This window comes from Nannospalax galili, unplaced genomic scaffold (assembly GCF_000622305.1).
Source record: "Nannospalax galili isolate Female #2095 unplaced genomic scaffold, S.galili_v1.0 scaffold2660, whole genome shotgun sequence".
Classification (NCBI taxonomy): Eukaryota; Metazoa; Chordata; class Mammalia; order Rodentia; family Spalacidae; genus Nannospalax; species Nannospalax galili.
The window spans coordinates 395,727-413,451 of NW_008345902.1; the positions used below are offsets into that span (position 1 = coordinate 395,727).

The 17,725-nt window shown below is 47.4% G+C and overlaps 2 protein-coding genes and 1 non-coding gene across 5 annotated transcripts in view; 1 reads left to right on the plus strand and 2 right to left on the minus strand.

Moving 5' to 3' along the window:
• Window positions 1-3,818, minus strand: part of Spata33 (spermatogenesis associated 33) — a 16,684-nt gene extending 12,866 nt beyond the window's left edge. For 2 of the 3 annotated variants that reach the window (XM_008842168.3, XM_017800352.2), the window contains exons 1-2: window positions 3,651-3,818; window positions 3,358-3,525 (exon numbers count right to left, since the gene is read on the minus strand). In XM_008842168.3, the coding sequence (XP_008840390.1) occupies window positions 3,358-3,525; window positions 3,651-3,801 (319 nt within the window). In that variant the 5' untranslated portion in view covers window positions 3,802-3,818. Of the gene's footprint in view, window positions 1-3,280; window positions 3,526-3,650 lie in introns of all 3 variants that reach the window. The other variant, XM_029567836.1, reaches the window with a different exon arrangement.
• On the plus strand, window positions 3,751-14,453 carry Chmp1a (charged multivesicular body protein 1A). The gene is made up of 7 exons (XM_008842167.2): window positions 3,751-3,934; window positions 6,616-6,635; window positions 8,652-8,729; window positions 10,171-10,317; window positions 11,601-11,729; window positions 12,224-12,411; window positions 12,870-14,453. Exons 1-7 carry the CDS (start codon window positions 3,766-3,768, stop codon window positions 12,889-12,891), a joined length of 753 nt encoding a protein of 250 aa, XP_008840389.1. The 5' UTR covers window positions 3,751-3,765; the 3' UTR covers window positions 12,892-14,453.
• Window positions 7,761-7,888, minus strand: LOC115071901. Its single transcript, XR_003850959.1, has one exon. It is a non-coding gene; the product is annotated as a small nucleolar RNA SNORA3/SNORA45 family (small nucleolar RNA).
• Window positions 14,454-17,725: the final 3,272 nt, after the last annotated feature.

The window sequence follows — 17,725 nt, forward strand, 5'->3', positions numbered from 1 at the left end:
TGTCATGCAATGCTACGGAGGTCAGAAGAGGGCTTCGGATTCCCCCGGAACTGGAGTTAAGGATGGTTTGTAGCCGCCATGTGGGTGCTAGGAATTGAACCCTGGTCTTCTGCAAGAGCAATCAGTGCTCTTAACCGCTGAGCCATCTCTCCAGCCCTATTATATTTATTTTATGTGTGTGAGTGCATTGTCTGCATGTGTGTAAGAGCACCTGTGTTGTACAATGCCCACAGAGGTTAGAAGAAGAGTCCCTGGAACTGGAGTTACAGATGGTTGTTAGCTACCATGTGGGTGCTAGGACCAAACCCAGGTCCTCTACAAAAGCAGTCAGAGCTCTTAACCCTGAGCCTTCTCTCCAACCCTCCTTTTTCTTTTCTTTTCTTTTTTTTGAGGTCTTAGTATGTAGCTCAAGTTGGTTTGAACAAGATTCGCCTGCTTGGGCCTAGGACTACAGGAGTGCTCATAACTCATGGCCAACCTTCCTCCCTACCCTACCACTTACCCCTTGATCTGGGTACTACTGATATATAACAACAAACTCCAACCCTTACCAGCTTAAAACAACTATTTTCTCACTATATTTTGAGTCAGAAACTCGGGACAGGTTTGGTTACAGTTTCCACTTGGGGCCTCACAAATAGTTATATATTTTCAGGGCTATGTCATTTGAAGACTTAGCTGGGAAGCATGTCTACAGTGGTGTGGTAAGTGCTGCTGGCTGTAGCAGGCTGTGAAGACTCAAAGGCTAGACTCTGAAATCACCTAAAGATGTGTTCACTCACAGGTCGAGCCCAGGGCCAGAAGGGCATAGGCACCAGGGTAGCTAACTATGGTGCCTCCTCAGAGCCTTGTAGCCAGAGAGCTAGGCAAGTATTGATCTGTTTTGTTGTGAGACAGGGTATTATGTAGTCCTGAATGGCCTTGAACTCTCTTTGTAGCCAGTTTCCCTTGAATTCATGCTCCTCCTGCCTCAAGCATCAGGACTGCAGGCATGTGCCACCACACCTGGTTTTATGTGGTACAGCCAATGAAACCCAGGGCTTTGTGCTTTGTGCATGGTAGGCAGTCTATTAACTGAGCTATATCCCTAAAACTCCCCTTTTAAAATTCAGGAGCCCGCTGGGGCCCACTACATTGCCCAGGCTGGGCTCATATGATCCTCCTGCCTCAGTCTCCTGAGTAGTTGGCGCTACAAAAGCACAACACCTGATACAGCTTTACAAATATTTCTGTCTTTTTTTTTTCTTGTTTTTTTGAGACAAGGTCTTCCTGAATCCCAGCTGTCCTGGAACTCACAGGGATCTGCCTTCTGGGTGCTGAGATTAAAGGTGTGAGCCACCATGCCCAGTTTACAAATATTCTCTAAGTGGGGATGATGGCTCATGCCTGTAATTTCAGTACTTAGGGAGCTGAAGCAAGAGGAATACTGTGAGTTCAAGGCATTTTATAGAAAGGGAGTCGTAATGTATGTGGACATTTACACTTGACTTCTCTTGCTTGGCATCTTATTTTGGGGGTTCCTACAATGCAGGATGTCACTGGTTTCTTGTTACTGCTGAGCAAGCTCCATCATCTTTTCTTGACACCACCCTCACTTGGTTTTCTCACGTCCACTTTCTTTTACTCCAAATTGATGTTGTGTGACAGATGTTGCTGGTGGCTTTCCAATGGGTAGTTCCTTGCTGGCAAAGGTCTGCCCACTCTGATACCCCCAAGGCATGAATCTGTAGAGCTGAGCCCATCTTAGAAAGGCTGGACAGGTGAAGTCTTCCTTGAAAAGATTTCCTTGATAATAGCAAGTAAGGACAAAAATCTCTAAGGGTCAGTAAAGTTCTGTGTGCCTATGATACCTGCAGTCCAGCTACCTTAGCACTGTGGAGGAAGACATTCTTGACACTGAAGAAACAATGGAACACGCAGAGTCCTTGATGTCATTGCCATACTGTTGAACAAACATGGTGGATGCCATCTCTGACCCTTCTTTTGTGAGATAACACACCACTTGATGATAAAGTTAGCTGGCTTCTTTATAATTAGCTAAAAGCATCTGAGAGACTGGTAGCACTTACCAAACTTCTACTCTATGCCTCCAGCCCTTCCAATTACCCTCTACCCTCAAATGAGGGTTTTTTTAAGTTTTGAGGTCAGACCTCTTTCCTAAGCCCAGCACCTGAATTTTGAACTACCTCCTCTTGTAGCCTTTGAAGGTTTCACAGGTGTCTCAACCTGAACCACTCAGCATAGTTCTGGTGCCCTTCCAGGCCACTCTTCTTTCTCATCCGACCCATTATCCTGCTCTGCCTTCCCCTACATGTCATCAGATAGCAGGTTCGACTCTTCTTACCTCCAGTCCTTCTGGGATTCCTGTTGCTGCTTCTCTGGTTCCTGCATGAGCAATGAGCTTGGGGTAGGTTTCCCTAGGGCTCTTTGCTTCTCCTGTTGTCCTCTATTCTGGAGCCAGAAAGACCTTTCCAAGGCACAGACCCCCTAATACTTTCCTTGTTTTGAATACTTAACTATCTCCAACAATATGGGTGATTAAATGGTGGAAGACTGTATTTAGGCTCTTCCTGCCTTTGTGGTTTTATCTCCTCCCACCCTACGCCAATGGTGTGGCCACATTGTACTGCTATAAAGTATGCCAAACGATTGCAGTCTTTTGTCCCATCCATGATATGCTCCTCCTTGGCAGCCTTCCCACCTTGGTACAGGTTGAGTGAGCCCAAGCCTTCCTCATTCTATCATGTGCAGTCACCCAAGGTTCTGCTCTAAGATGTGACATGTTGAAGGACCCACAGTAGCATCAGAAGTCACAGTAGCATCAGAAGTCACAAAGCCCCCCCAGGTGACACCATATGATTACTCAACAAGTTCCTCTTTTTAAAAGGGGTGTGGGGCTAGAGAGTTGGCTCAGCCGTTAAGAGCACTGACTGATCTTAACCAAGACCAGGATTCGAGTGCCACCACCCACATGGCAGCTAACAACCGTCTTAACTCCAGGTCCAGGGGATCTGACACCTTCTTCTGACCTCTGCAGGCATTGCACGACACAGGTGCACTCACACATATGCAAGCAATACACTCATACACATAAAATAAAAATAATATTTTTTAAAAAAGCTTTTGTTTTTGTTATTTTGTTTTTCTGAGACGGGGGTCTCCATATGTAGAGGATGGCCTTGGACTCCCTATATAGCCCAGACTGGCCTCAAACTAACAAACTTATCCGCCTTTGTTGAACTTTGTACTAAGTACTGCACCAAGAATTCTGGATATTTACCTCCTGTATCATTAGGGTCTTAGAACTCTGCCCCATCCCGGATGCCTTGATGTGGCAGGCCTCCTGGGGTCTCCTACCTTCCGAGGAAGCAGAAGGCTGAGAGTACTTGGCTGTCTCTGCCCCCATCAGCAGGCTATCAGCAGGCTGACTCGGGACGTCCCTGTCAGGCGGCTTGGCCTCCTTCTCCATCACCTTCTCTTTAGGCTTTGAAACGGAATGGGCGGGGCTCTTGTTGTGTTCCTCCCCTGAAACACACAGATAAACAGACATAACAGTACCACGCCGGGCGGGCGCCTTCCGTTCGGCGGCCGCTCTGGGCAGGAGACCCCTGGGGAGGCCCTAGAGGGCGGGTCCGGCCGGCGCCCTCTACCTTTCCTCTTCCTGGGTTTGCTTTTGGACAGGCCCATAGGTGATCCCGCTGCCCCCCGGACGGGGGCCTCACAAAGGCTAGAGTGGTAGGCGCTCATCACCACGGCAACCGCCAGATGCTGTCCAAGCCCCACCCCCAGGCCCCACGGCATCCGATCTCGCGAGAGCAAGCCGCGAGACCGGGCGCCGCGGTCGACCCCGGAAGTCTCCTCGGGCGCCGCTGGTCCCTAGGATCTGTTCTCTGCCGTTGCCCCGAGGGCTGCGCTGTCCCGCTGGCCATGGATGGTAAGTGGGCGACACCCGCTTGGGGTTCGGAGGGGAGCTGGGCGGGGGCTCAGCTTGGACCCCAGATCCTGACCAGGACCCCGCCCCCTGGGCCTGGAACTCACATCCCTGCGGGGATCCGATGGCGGGCCTCGACCCCACATCCCAGCCGGGACCCACCCCTGGGTCTTGATCCTTACCCAGATCTTCCTGGGTATGGACCCCTAGTCCAGAACCCATACCCTAGGTTTCGACCAGATAACCCCTATCTAAGCCCCTGCCCTAAACCTTCTCTCTGGTTGGTATATGTTCCTGCTTTGGGGACCCTGGAATGTGGTCAGAAGGAAAGATGGTAGTTGCACCCTTTTGACCCTGAACACCACCCAGAGACATAGGAATGATTCAGAGACAAAGTGCTCCAAGTACCAAGTTGTGGGAAATGGGTTCCCTCCCTGCAGCTCCTTGAGGTAGGAGGTGCTTGCCCCATTCTGGTCTTACCTTTAAGTAAACATGTTGAGAAGGGACCACCCCTAGTAATCTGACTGGCCTCCACCTGCCACAGGTCTTTACTCTAGACGCCCAAAGAACTCCTGATTCCCAAAGAACTCGCAGAGCACACCCAGAGAACTCATGGACTGGAGAGATAGCTCAGTGGTTAGAGCACTGGATGCTCTTGTAGAGGACCCAGGTTTGGTTCCCAGGACCCACAATGCCCTTAACTCCAGTTCCATGGGGAAGTCTATGCTCTTCTGACCTCTGCTGGCACTGCATTCACCTGATGCAGAAAAAGCGCTCATACACATAAAAATAAAATATTTAAAAATAAAATAAAAAATTTTTGAATTGTAGAAAGCTATACAACTATGTCCTTGTCACGAAGGAAATAGACTAGAATTCTGTACTTCTTGCCTTGGATTGAAGACAAGGGAGTACCCCAGCCTCCCAACAGTAAAGATTTCTTAACCCCCTCTCACAGTTCACTCTGCTCTTGTGAGGGAACTTTTCTTAGGCTCATGTCAGTTTGCTTCAGCTTTTTGTTTTTCAGAGTCCAGTCCCACTGGACTCTAGATGAAAACACAGACTAAGATGGAAGAGACTTGGCCAGTGTCCTACAGCTAGTGAGATGGCTAAGCCACACCTGAGTAACACTTCTTGCACTGTGTCATGTGACCTTTGTTTCCCAGAGTCATGGTCAGGTCTGGAGGCTCTGGCCATGACTAGTGCCTGCACTGAGTTGGTAGTAGATGGGCAGGTGCACAGTGTTGATTGGCCCACAGTAGGTCTCAGCTGGCAGTCTTGCTTTCCCTCTGCAGACCCTCAGGACGTTCATTCTGGGTAGGTAAAGTGAGCCTTTTCAGAAATCAAGAGTCACAATCTCTGCAGATTTATAAGTGGGGTAAATTAGCTGGATGTGGTGGCTCAAACCTGTAATCCAGCTCTCAAAAGGTAGAGATGGGAGTTCAAAACATCATTATCGTTGGCTGCATTGCGAGTTTGAGGTTCTCAGAACATCTAAATAAATACATAAAAGAAATTGAGTCTATCCGGCTCTTAAGTTTTTGTGAATGAATGGCAGGTTTGATTAGCAATGAGTTTGTTTAATATACGTATGTCCCTTCCTTACTGAGTATGGTTGGGGATAGTGGACTGCATCTGATGCAGTGGCTTAGAAATGGCATCTGTCAGCTGGGTGTGGTGGCGCAGCACTCGGAAGGCAGAGGCAGGTAGATCTGAGTTTGAGGCCAGCCTGGTCTACATAGCGAGTTCCAGGCCAGCTGGGGATACAGGGAGACCCTGTCTCAAAAAGACAAAAAAAAAGCATCTGTCATGGAGTAGCTTCTTTGGTGCCTAGACATCTCCCTGTGCCATTTTTATCCATTTGTCTTTGGGATGATAGAAGATATGAAAAACAGACTGTTAAGTCTTGAACAGTGTTAGGAAAGAATCCTACGTGCCTTTTGTAAAGTTGCATTCATTGTAAATCACCATCTCCACTCTCACCATGGTTAAGAGCTGCATGCATTACCCTATCCTCACAGTAACACTTTGAGGTTGAGGCCTAGTTTCCTTTCTGTTGCTATGATAAAACACTAACTAAAAGCAACTTGGGGAGAAATGGGTTTATTTCAGCTTACAACTCCCAGATCACAGTCACTGAAGGAAGTCAGGGCAGGAACCCGAAGGCAAGAACCGAAGCACAGGCCATGAAGGAACACTGTTTACTGGCTTGCTCTTCTGGCCTGTGATCAACCTACTTGCCTATATACCAGGATCACCTGCCCAGGGGTGGTGCCACCCACAGTGGTCTCGGCCCTCCCACATCACTCAACAGTCAAGAAAATGCCTCACAGACAATGCCCATAGGCCAATCTGATAGAGGCAGTTGCCCAGTTGAGGCACAGTTTTCCCAGGTGTGTCAAATTGATAGCACACGCCAACCATGACAGGCTGACTGGTGCCATCCTGACAAAGAAACAGGTTTAGTGGGGGCTCATTGTTGCTTGGAGCCCTGTGTCTTAACATGGATCCCTTGTTTGACTTCACTGTTGAGCAACCTTCAAGGCCCCAGATGAATCTTGTCCATGTCTGTCCTGTGCCAGTGCCTAGTATCTGCATGGATCTTAATTGAGTCTATTTGCTTGTTAGAAGTTCCACTTACTACATTTCTTAAAGTTCTTAAGCTATTTCCTCTGTCTTTGCAGATACCCTGTTCCAGTTGAAGGTTTGTACTAAACGACAGCTCCCCTGACGTGGTGACTGGAAATGAGGAAAGAATGTCTACGACACTCAGAACCCAGACACCCAAAGTCATGGGCACATTATTACAGTTGAATGACTGCCACACAGGACTCAGACTGCTGACCAAGATAGGATTATTCTTTGTTTTCAGCTAAGTGGAAGTTTCGGACTTGTCCATGAAAGACAGAATGTATTTTTTTTAAGAAACACAGCAACTGGGCTAGGTGTGGAGGCACATGCTTTTAATCCCAGCAGAGGCTGGTGGATCTCTGAGTTCAAGGCCAGCCTGGTCTGCAAAGTGAGTTCCAGGCCAGCTGGGGCTACAGGGAGACTCTGTCCCAAAAAGACCAAAAAAGAAAGAAACACAACTGGGGTGTAACATTGTATGCCTTGATGTTCTGCTAAGCATTTAAAATCATGGCCTGAAATTCTTAAAAGACATTTGAGGAGAATTTTGTGGCAACTGAATAGCCCTCTTATTAGGGAGGTATTTATTATTTTTTATTTTCTCACATGAAAACAAAGTTAGCATTTAATGAACCTCTCTGTGTGGCTTCAACCCACCAGGACACAGGTGCCTCCAATACTCTTAATCTCCTGAGCTCTTCTGCTGAAGAATTTGGCCTTCACCATCACGGGTTACTTAGGTAGCTTTCCCTTCCCCAGAACTTTGTAGTAGCCCAATCGCACCACATCAGTGACAAGGGCAACGCCAGTCTTGGTTTTGGTAGCATCTACCTGTGTCCGTTCACTGACCAGTGTCCACAATTTATCAAGGTTGACAGTTGGGCAGAAGCTCTGGTTCCTCTTTAAGTGGTAATGCCTCATACCAACTTTCCCAAAGTAACCTGGATGACTGGGGAGAGAAAGCAACCACTTTCATATCTGTATCATTTTTCATAGCTGCCTCCTACCGCAGTGTAAATTTTCATTGGAGTAGAACACTGATATCAGGCACCTAATACATATTTTGAACTAAATCTTAAGTTACTAAAGAAGTTGGGTCAATCAACAGCAGTCTGAGAAACTTATACTTCTCTAAGAGGATTCTTAAAGTCAAAACACACTAACCCCAACAGGTGGCTATAGGCAAATCTGTTAACCTGATGCATGTCACTAACCTGGTGACTGACTGCCACGAGGCCCACAGCCAGTGAATAAGGTCAGTAATTACTCTTCGAGGACTCTAGCACACTAAGGCAATAGCCAATACCCAAGCGTGACTCTAGCCTTGATGGTATTTAAAGGAGGTATTTTTAAATACTTAACAGTCCAGGGCATCTTTCTGCTAGTTTTCCCTCAGATGTCCTCTCAAGAAATCATCAGGGCTAGCTTTATTTTATTTCTCTCTGACTCAGGGTCTGGGCAGGAGTGAGGTCACAAGCTGCACAGCATGGCTTGGTATACTTTGTGTCATACCCAGGCTGTAGGTGGTGCTGTGGGCTGATATCCTAAAGGGGGCAGTGTTTGGGCTTTGTCTGCTGGTAGCCAGGCCTGGTTATTAGCCCCAGAATTATGTTGCCAGAAGAGTCATGCATATATTTACATCATTTCCTCTTGTTGGCAGAGAAGTGAGGCTTTCAGAAACTATACAGGATTCTATACTGATAACACTTTTAGGACTATGTGTCACTACTTGGGTAGCCTGAAATGGTTTTCCTAGGTCTTTTCTGTGAGTTGAAAGTCCTTCACAAGTAGGAGCAGGGTCAGTGAGATTTGTACCCTTAGCCTTCCAGTCTGGGGGAGGATTTGGGTTGGGGCATTTTAAGAAACCTGATATAGCCTCCTGGCACACAGGACCTCAGAAATCAGGGGTGTCCCTTCTTTGAGCAGTTTGAGACCCACAGCCCCAGGGTGGCTATTAGGACTTACATCATGAAGCTTTGTGCCTTCTTGACATGGGACTGGGCCAAGGATAAGCAGAGGTGGGATGTTGGAAAGCAGGGCCTGGAGGGTGGTTTCTGCTTGTACAGCTCAGAATGTTATGGCTTCTGTTCAGTTCACAGCAAAACAGCTGGAAAAGCTAGCCAAGAAGGCAGAGAAGGACTCTAAGGCTGAGCAGGCTAAAGTGAAGAAGGTATGCCATCTATTCTGGTCTGGGTTCCTTTCTGTTCTCTCATTAGTTAGTTAATTAGTTCTTTTAAAAAATGTGTGTGTGTGTGTGTAGGTAGGCTATAATCTATATACCAAGATGGTTGGAAACTAACTGTCTAGCCCTGGTTAAACTCAAACTTGAGGTAGTCTTCCTACCTCAGCCTCAGCAGTGCTGGCATTACAGGTAAGCCACCATGCCTGGTTTTTGTTGTTGTTTGTTTGTATTTTTAAAAAATTTTTCAAATTATTTGTTTTTATTTTATGTGTATGAGTTTTATGCCTACATGTGTGTAAGTACACCTGTGTCATGCAGTGCTTGTGGAGGACAGAAGAGATCAGATCCCCTGGAACTGAAGTTATGGATAGCTGCTAGACACCATGTGGGTGCTGGGATTCAAACCTGGATCTTCTGCAACAGCAGCCAGTGCTTGTAACTGCTGAGCCATCTCTCTAGCTCCCCCATGCCTGTTTTTTGGGGGGGGTTAAGAGGGGGGTTTCCTGTGTTGCTTTAATGTTTTATATTTGTGCAAGACACTTCCTACATGGTGATTTAGAGCTCACTGATTTCTGAGTATTAAGCATTTGCTGTCTTTCATACATGAGACAAGCATGCATGAGGGAAGGGTCATACCTTGTTTCCCCCCTTCCTGCACAGCGGGCACAAGGCAGAATGACAAGTACACGGCCTTCATTTGCTCCTTCTTGCTCCTTTCCAACCTCCTGAATTTGCAGGATGTGGGCTTCCAACTGTGCCTGCTCCAGGTTTTAATTTTCAGCTTACTTTCTTTCCTGTAGAGCTGCTGCCTGGGGTCTTAGAATCTGGGTAGAGACATTGACCTGGAGGAAACTCCATAGGGTGGGGCAGAGGTGGAGGCTCACTGGGGTTTTTCCTAGGAGTCCTCTGCCTAAAGGTGACAGATCAGAAGAAAAAGTGGGTGACTGCTCTTGGAGAAGATTTCCATCCAAATTGTGAATAGCTCTTAAATGTCTCATAGCAAAGTATAGCGCCAAATAATATCCAGTGGATATTAAATACCCTGCCCAGGCTTCTCAGGGTCTGAATAGTAGTGCTCTGCACCTTTCCCATCTTTGATTCCTTCGGCTGTTGTTGGCTCTCCTCCCTGCGTTCCTGTGTAGTTGTGGTTTGGGAGGAATGTGGTGGGACTAGAACCCTGCAGGCTTTCTGTGCCATCCCTCTGTCTTTGGATACCCACACTCATCCCAGAGTCGGCTTGGGACCTGGGTGTTGCACTTTTACAAAACTCACACACATTTCTGAGAATTACAGCTAGGGAAAACTGAAAACCCTCTACCCTCCCCAATGACCAGCCATGCTCAGGAGAGGTATGTACCAGGCTTCTAACAGGCAGGCAGTCTGTAGACATCACAGAGTTCTTCTATGAACACTTTCCTGTGAATCTTAGGCCCTTCAGCAAAAAAATGTGGAGTGTGCCCGTGTGTATGCTGAAAATGCCATCCGAAAGAAGAATGAAGGAGTGAACTGGCTCCGCATGGCATCCCGTGTAGATGCAGTGGCTTCCAAGGTGCAGACAGCTGTTACCATGAAGGGGGTAAGTGCCAGACTTTCTGGTGCTGTGTGGTTAGCATATGCAGAAGTGGAGTATTGTTGCTAGAACTGGAGCAGCCCTAGAGTAGAGGGAAACAAGACCCCAGTAGAACCTAGGCAGTAGGATATACTGGACACAGGAAGGGCTCAGGAAAGCCTGGGTCCCTTTTGTCCCACAATAGGCAGAGCTCATGAGGCCACATGTATGGGAATGACTTCAGGAAATCCTGTTACAAATGGGAATCTTATGTAGCCTTGTAACTAAAGTTAATCTTAGGTTTTGAGATCATTTGACACTACGTCAGCTTGTTTATAATGTAAACAATTTACTAAGCCTTGGGCTCCTGTAGTAAGCTAAATTTAACTTTAATCCCTCATGACTGTTTCTTGCTTCCTGACCTAGAATTGTGTGTGTGTTATAAAAATATCAGCAAATATTGTTGGAAGCAACAAATTATACCCAGTTTATGTTGCAAATAACAGATGGATTAGACTGATAGCATCTTTTGTGGTTCTGTATGCTGTTTTGAGTCAGTAGGGATCAGAAAGAGAAAATCCTTTCCTGATAAGACAAATTCCCATCTCTCCCCTCATGCTGGTTGTACTGTTTAAATAAATAGAGAGTACGCCCTTGGTTAGAAGAACAGTTCAGGGCGAACTCAAAAGGAACAAGTTCTGAGAGCAGATTAGGCTCATTCTTGGTTTTTTTTTTTTGTCTTTTTTGAGACAGTCTTGTAGCCCCAGATGTCCTGGAACTCACTATGTAGACCGGGCTGGCCTCGAACTCACAAAGATCTGCCTGCCTCTGCCTCCCAAGTGCTGGGATTAAAGGAGTGCGCCACCACGCCCAGCTTCATTCAAGGATCAGGCTTTCTTTGTTCAGGTACCATATTACTGTGGCATTTCTGCTACACACACATATTCTGGAAGTTACATCAGAACCCTTGGATCCATGGGAGAATCTCCTTTAAAAGAGATCTATGGGCCAGGCATGGGATCCTGGCAGAGGCAGGTGGATCTCTATGAGTTCAAGGCCAGCCTGGTCTACATAGTGAGTTCCAGGACAGCTGGGGCTACAGGGAGACCCTGTCTCAAAAAGACTTAAAAAAAAAAAAAAAAAAAAAAAAATCTACACAGGCCTAGACCTTTACTGTGTCATCAACAGCACTCAAGTGACTATGTGCTGAGTCCCTGGGTTCCCAGCAGAAAGTCTGGGTGACTTTTCCTGGTTGGCAGCTCTTGCCTACCTTTAACTCTGTTCCTGTCCCCAATCCTCTCCTATTCTAGGTGACCAAGAACATGGCACAGGTGACCAAAGCTCTGGACAAGGCCTTGAGTGCCATGGATCTGCAGAAGGTGTCTGCAGTGATGGATAGGTTTGAACAGCAGGTGCAGAACCTGGATGTACACACATCGGTAGGTGACCATTGCAGTACGACTGGACAGTGTATCAGGGTGTCTTGCAGCTCCCATAGCTCCCTCATATCACTGAGAAAGCACTGAGCTGGGTCTCTGTAGGACCTGGAGCGAGGAGGTGGGATACCATCCTTCTCAGTGGAGGCCCAGATGATAGACAAGCACACAGGATGTGAAAAAAGTCTCTGAAGTAGGTGGACCCAGGGATGGGACAAGGGTGGGTGTGAGGCAGGATGTAAAAGATGGGTATGGCGGTCTTAGTGCTGAAGGTCAGAGACAGCTCCCAGGGCAGGCCAGCCAGCCTAGCTGAAAAAGTGAACTCTGTGTTTAGTGAGAGACCTTGTAGCGAGCAATAGACACTTGACATTGACCTCTGGCCTTCACATGAGAACAAATGTGCAACACAAACAACAACAACAAAAACAACAACAGTGAGCTTCATGAGGCTGTGGAGGGACTCTGGACCATACTGCCCAGAATGCACCTCTCCCTAGGTGATGGAAGATTCCATGAGCTCGGCTACCACGCTGACCACACCTCAGGAGCAGGTCGATAGCCTCATTGTGCAGATTGCTGAGGAAAATGGTCTGGAAGTCCTAGACCAGCTTAGCCAACTTCCAGAGGGTGCCTCAGCTGTGGGTGAAAGCTCTGTGCGCAGCCAGGAAGACCAGCTGTCTCGGAGGTAAGATCTTATCCAGATGAATGTCATCACCCTTGCTTTGCTGTGGTGCCTCAGGTGCAGATTGGAGGCCCTAAGAACAGTGTGGGCTGGGGCTAGACCATGAAAAGGCCCATCCTACTTGGTGTGGCTGTTGGGGAGGGCAGAAGGAAGACCTGTGTCTGATACAGGGTCTGTTTTATTTGAATGTTGCAGTCCCAGGTAGCCAACTGTTGGTGCCAGAAGTGTAAACCAGTTAACATACAGCTCACTTAAAAAGGGGATTCATTGCTTTTCCTGAAAATGGCACATTATGTGGCTGTCTCTGGCATCTTTCACCCTTTATCCCAGGACAACCTTGAAAACCTGAGACTAAGGGGTAGGAGGGTTGACTCTGGGCTGTCATCTGGCACATGGACACAGCATTTCAGATGTCCTCTGCCCATTGCCTTTCTTACCAGAATCCTGTTGTTTGTTTCCAGGTTGGCTGCCCTGAGGAATTAGAGAGCTCTCGGCAGGTACCTTCCCTGCCCTGAGGCTGCTCCTCCACCTCCACACTTGTCCTGATCCTGCAGGCTACCTTGGCTCCTCCTAACTTGCCAGGCTGGGCATCTTAGAACCGATCCTTAGGTTGGGCAGTGGGTCTGTGTTCTAGTTTGCACAAATGTGTGGTGACTTCTGTGACTCTGGGTCACGTCTGGGAGATGTCAAGCTCTTCTTTGTCCTTTGCCTCTGTGGAATTGACACAGTTTGGCTACAGATGTGTGGACTTCAGCCTAGTGCCGTGGGATCTTCAGATTCCATTGACTGCGGACCTGCTGCTTGCTGTGGCCTGTGGGGGATCAGAGCCACTTGTTTGCCAGGCAGCTCCTGGGAGCCCCTCTCTCCACCTCTGCAGATGGGAAGTCCGGTTATGTGACATTCCTGAGTAGGTTCCTGTGGATCTGTGTGAGCTGGAGATGTCCAGTGCCACAAACACTGACCTGGGGCCTTTATAGATGATGACCCTCCTTAATCGTTCCAGGACTGAGGTTTTGGCTACCACTGCCAGCTGGCTGAGCCTGCTTGGAACTTCTCTCCTTGGTCCCCTTTCCCAGCCCACAGGAACAGAACTGGCACCCAATTCTAAGTCTCTAAGTCCAGGTGTGCCTTCCCAAGAGATTCTCACCCTCATCAGCTGCCTCTGGAGGTATCTTGGGCCACTTGGGCTGAACTGCCTGCCTATCACTGACAAGGCCCTCCAGTGCTATGGCTTCCTTCCCAGGCGTTGCAGAGCGCCACACTCCTGAGTGAGGCTTCTCTGTCTTTCCTGTCACTGTACATGCAGGTGCCTCCCCTGATTGCTGCCATTCTGCCTTCTCCAAGGAAAAGCCAGACTGGCTGACAAAGGGAACCTGTGACAGTCTGCTTTGACTGTGGCCAGCTCTTTTTGCATCCTTTTCTAGTGGGGGAACCTGGCTAATGGAAAAGGTGGTTGCAGGTAGATGTGAGGCTGACTGGGGCAGCCTGAGAGCTGTGTGCACAGGCTGCTGCTATTTTGTAGTTTACTCATGTTACTGAAACTCCCGTTATTATTTTTTTTTTTTTCTTTTGCCAAAGTAGAAAGCACGTAGCAAATGGGGTGTATTTGTTCCAGTCCCCTTCGCAGGCTGAGCACAGGCTGAGCAATATTATGAGGTCAACAGTGCACACAGGTTGATACACAAATGGGATTTTTACCTGAACTTGCTGTGTTTGGTTCTTTCTGTTCTGCACTTTGGGCCCCTGGGTGTTCCACATGACAAGTTGGTATTGGGGGAAATAGTACTGTTGGACCTGGGTATGGAGGTCAAGGTTCTTTTCTGGCCATGGTTCCTTCCATTGCTCTCTGAAATCAACCCATATGATGGGTATTAAGAGTAGTTGCTGTCCCTCAGGGATAGCCTGGGAGCTCCCTGGGTCCTAGAGGATGCAGGGTTTGTGGAACACTAGTAGGTTGGGGATTCTGGGGGGTGGGTTTATCAGAGTGGGCATGTGTGCCCTTAAAATACTGTTGTAAGTAAATAAATTGTTTTCTGGAGACTTTCTCAAGCTTTGCTTTCATGCCCTTTGGTGGGGCTCATGAGTCAAGGGTGAGACACTAGATGTCTTACTCCCAGAGAGTAAGGAGGGGTCCATGGAAGCCCAGTTCAAAGGAGAAGCAGGGGAACAAGGGGGTAATGCAGATTCTCAGGCCATACATGATACTCAGATCAGAATCAAAGGTTTATGATTTTAATTACATTTTAAAGTATTAACAATGGTTCTTTCCAATTTGGGATGCTTCTGACTGACTTTTGAGCCCCCTAACTTATTCTCCTTGGTCTCAGCATGTCCTACTTCCCAGCTTCCCCTACACTATAAGGTGCCCAAGCTCCCTGGCTTGTGCCTTGATCAGCTCTGATTCCTTCTTTGTTTTTTGGTCTTTTTTGAGACAGGTTCTCCTTGTGGTCCCAGCTGGCCTCGAACTCCTATGTAGACTACGCTGGCCTTGAACTCACAAAGATATGCCTCCTGAGTGCTGGGATTAAAGGCATGCACCATGAAGACCCAAATTTGGGTCCCCAGCACCCATGTAAAAAAGCCAGGTGTGGAGTAATCCCAGCTCTGGGGAGGCAGAGATGGGCAGATCCCTGCAATTCACAGGTTAGCCAGCCTAGCTGAATTGTTGAGCTCCAGGTTCAGTTGAGACCTTATCTCAAAAGGTAGCTAAAGCTAACCTCTGGTATACACATGTGCATATGCACTTCATGTACATGCACCATACACAAAGAGAAACTGACTGCATGTCACTGTTTACAGATCCTCACACCACCAGAAAGACTAGCTGATGGAGTGCATGATTGTACAGTCCTCTGAATGCATCAGGAGCCACAGTTGAGATTGCCCATAGGATGTACCTGTACTGCCCATAGGATGTACTCCTGAGAACACCAGGAACCACATTAGTACTGTGAGCCAGCCTTGCCTTTCTCCTCATTTGTAACTTTAAAAACATTAAATTTTTTGATTGGACCTGGTAACACATGCCTTTAGTCTCTGTACTCAGGAGGCAGAGGCAGATGGCTCTTTGTGAGTGTGAGGCCAGCCTGGTTTACCTAGTGAGTTCCAGACCAGCCAGGGTGACACAGCAAGACTCTCATCAAAAAAAAGTTTTGTGTGTGTGGATATGGATATATGTATGTTTAAGTACAGTGCGTGTGGAGGCCAGAAGAAGGTGTCAGATCCCCTGGAGCTGGAGTTATAGACAGTTGTGAGCTGCCCAGTGTGGGTCCTGGGAACCGAACTTGTGTTAGTCTGGAAGAACAGTACATGTTTTTAGCTGCTGAGCCATCTCTCCAGACTTTTAAAAAAAATTTTATTATTTTTATTTATGTATATGAGTATATTGCCCGAATGTATGTGAGTGAGTGCACCCATGTCATGCAATGCCGCAGAGGTCAGAAGAGGGCTTTGGATTCCCCTGGAACTGGAGTTAAGGATGGTTCGTAGCCGCTATGTAGTGCTGAGAATTAAAACCGGATCCTCTGCAAGAGCAGTCAGTGCTCTTAACTGCGAGCCATGTCTCCAGCCCCCAGACTCTTTATTTATAACTTTTAAATTTTTATAGATTTGAGAAAAAGTCTTGTTAGATAGCTCTGACTGGCCTAGAAGTCCTGTAGGTTGAACTCAAATTTGCAAGTGATCCTCTTGATTCTGACTTCTGGTGCTAGGATTATAGGTGTGAGGGAGGCCCTGTTCCTTTTTTTTTTTTTTTTTTTTGGATTGGAGGGGGTGTCTCACTATGTGACTCAGGCTGGCCTTGAACTTCATATTCTCCACTGAGCTTTCCTGAGGGTTCAGATTGTGAGGGCACCACACCTTTCTCATTTGTGCACCATCAATGATGGTGAAAAGCTGGTAAGCTGGTTTTCAAATTCACCTCTTTGTTCCTTTTTGTTTGCAGTGCTGGAGATTGTCCATTCCCTTGTTCTGCAATCAAAAGTCCTTTCAGATATACAAATCGTACCCAGTTAACAACTCAGTTCAGTGTGTGTGTATAACCTTTTTTAAAAAAATGTGTATATTGATTGCATGTGAGTGTACCCGTGTTGTGCAATGCCCATGGAGGTCAGAAGAGGGCGTCCAGTTCTGGAACTGGAGTTACAGTTGCTAGCCACCATGTGAGTGCTGGGAATTGAACCTGGGTCCTCTTCAAAAGCAACCAGTTATCTTAGCCAACTAATTATCCTAGTCAGTTTAGGTGTAGAAGTACATCCCTGTAATCCCAGAACTCAAGAGGCTGAGGCAAAAGGGTGGTGAAGCTTGAGGTCGGCACGAGCTACATAGCTAGACCTTGTCCCAATTTTCTTTATTGCCTAAGATAATTTTTTTCTTTTTTTGAGCCAGGGTCTCATAGCCCAGGTATTGCCTAAAATAACGAGTAAAATCACACCAAAGCTCCCAATGAGGTGACACATCTGATCTGTTCTGGAGAGGTGTAATACCTTGGAATCCCACCAGGGGAATCCTTTCCACAGTCTTGGTCAGACACTGGACACAGAAACCCTTACTAAGCTTTTTCCCTTTTAAGTTGATTTAAGTGTTCACAGATGTTTCTCTGGACACTTAGATCTGCCTGAAGAGGAATGCCACTTGGTGGAGGACATTGTGACAGGCATGGGACCACGTCCAGCCTTATCCTGTGCTGATGCCTACAGACCTAGGAGTAGCCAGGCCCCTGTCCATTTACTCCCTGGCATGTACATATAGGTAGCCTGCCACATGGAGGACTCTAAAACCCAGCTGGTTGCTGGGGATGCATCTTAGTCGGTAGTATGCTTGTCTAGCCTATAAAAAGTCCTGGGTTTAAGCCGGGCGTGGTGGCACACACCTTTAATCCCAGCACTCGGGAGGCAAAAGCAGGCAGATATCTATGAGTTCAAAGCCAGCCTGGTCTCCATAGTGAATCCAGGCCAGCTGGGGCTACAGGGAGACCCTGTCTCAAAAAAAAAAAAAAAAATGTCCTGGCTTTGATCCTTGGCACAACATAAGCCAGGTGAGGTGGTCTATATCTATAATCTCAGCACTTGGGAGAAAGAGGCAGGAGAATCAGAAGTTCAAGATCATCTTTGGCTACATAGTGAATTGGAGGTCAGCCTAGGATAGATGAAACTGTCTTAAAAAGAAAGAAAAGCCAGGCATGGTGTTGCATGTCTTTAATCCCAGCACTCTGAAGGCAGAGGTGGGCAGATCTTTGTGAGTTCAAGGCCAGCCTGGTCTACAAAGTGAGTTCCAGGCCAACTGGGGCTACAGGGAGACCCTGTCTCAAAAAGACCAC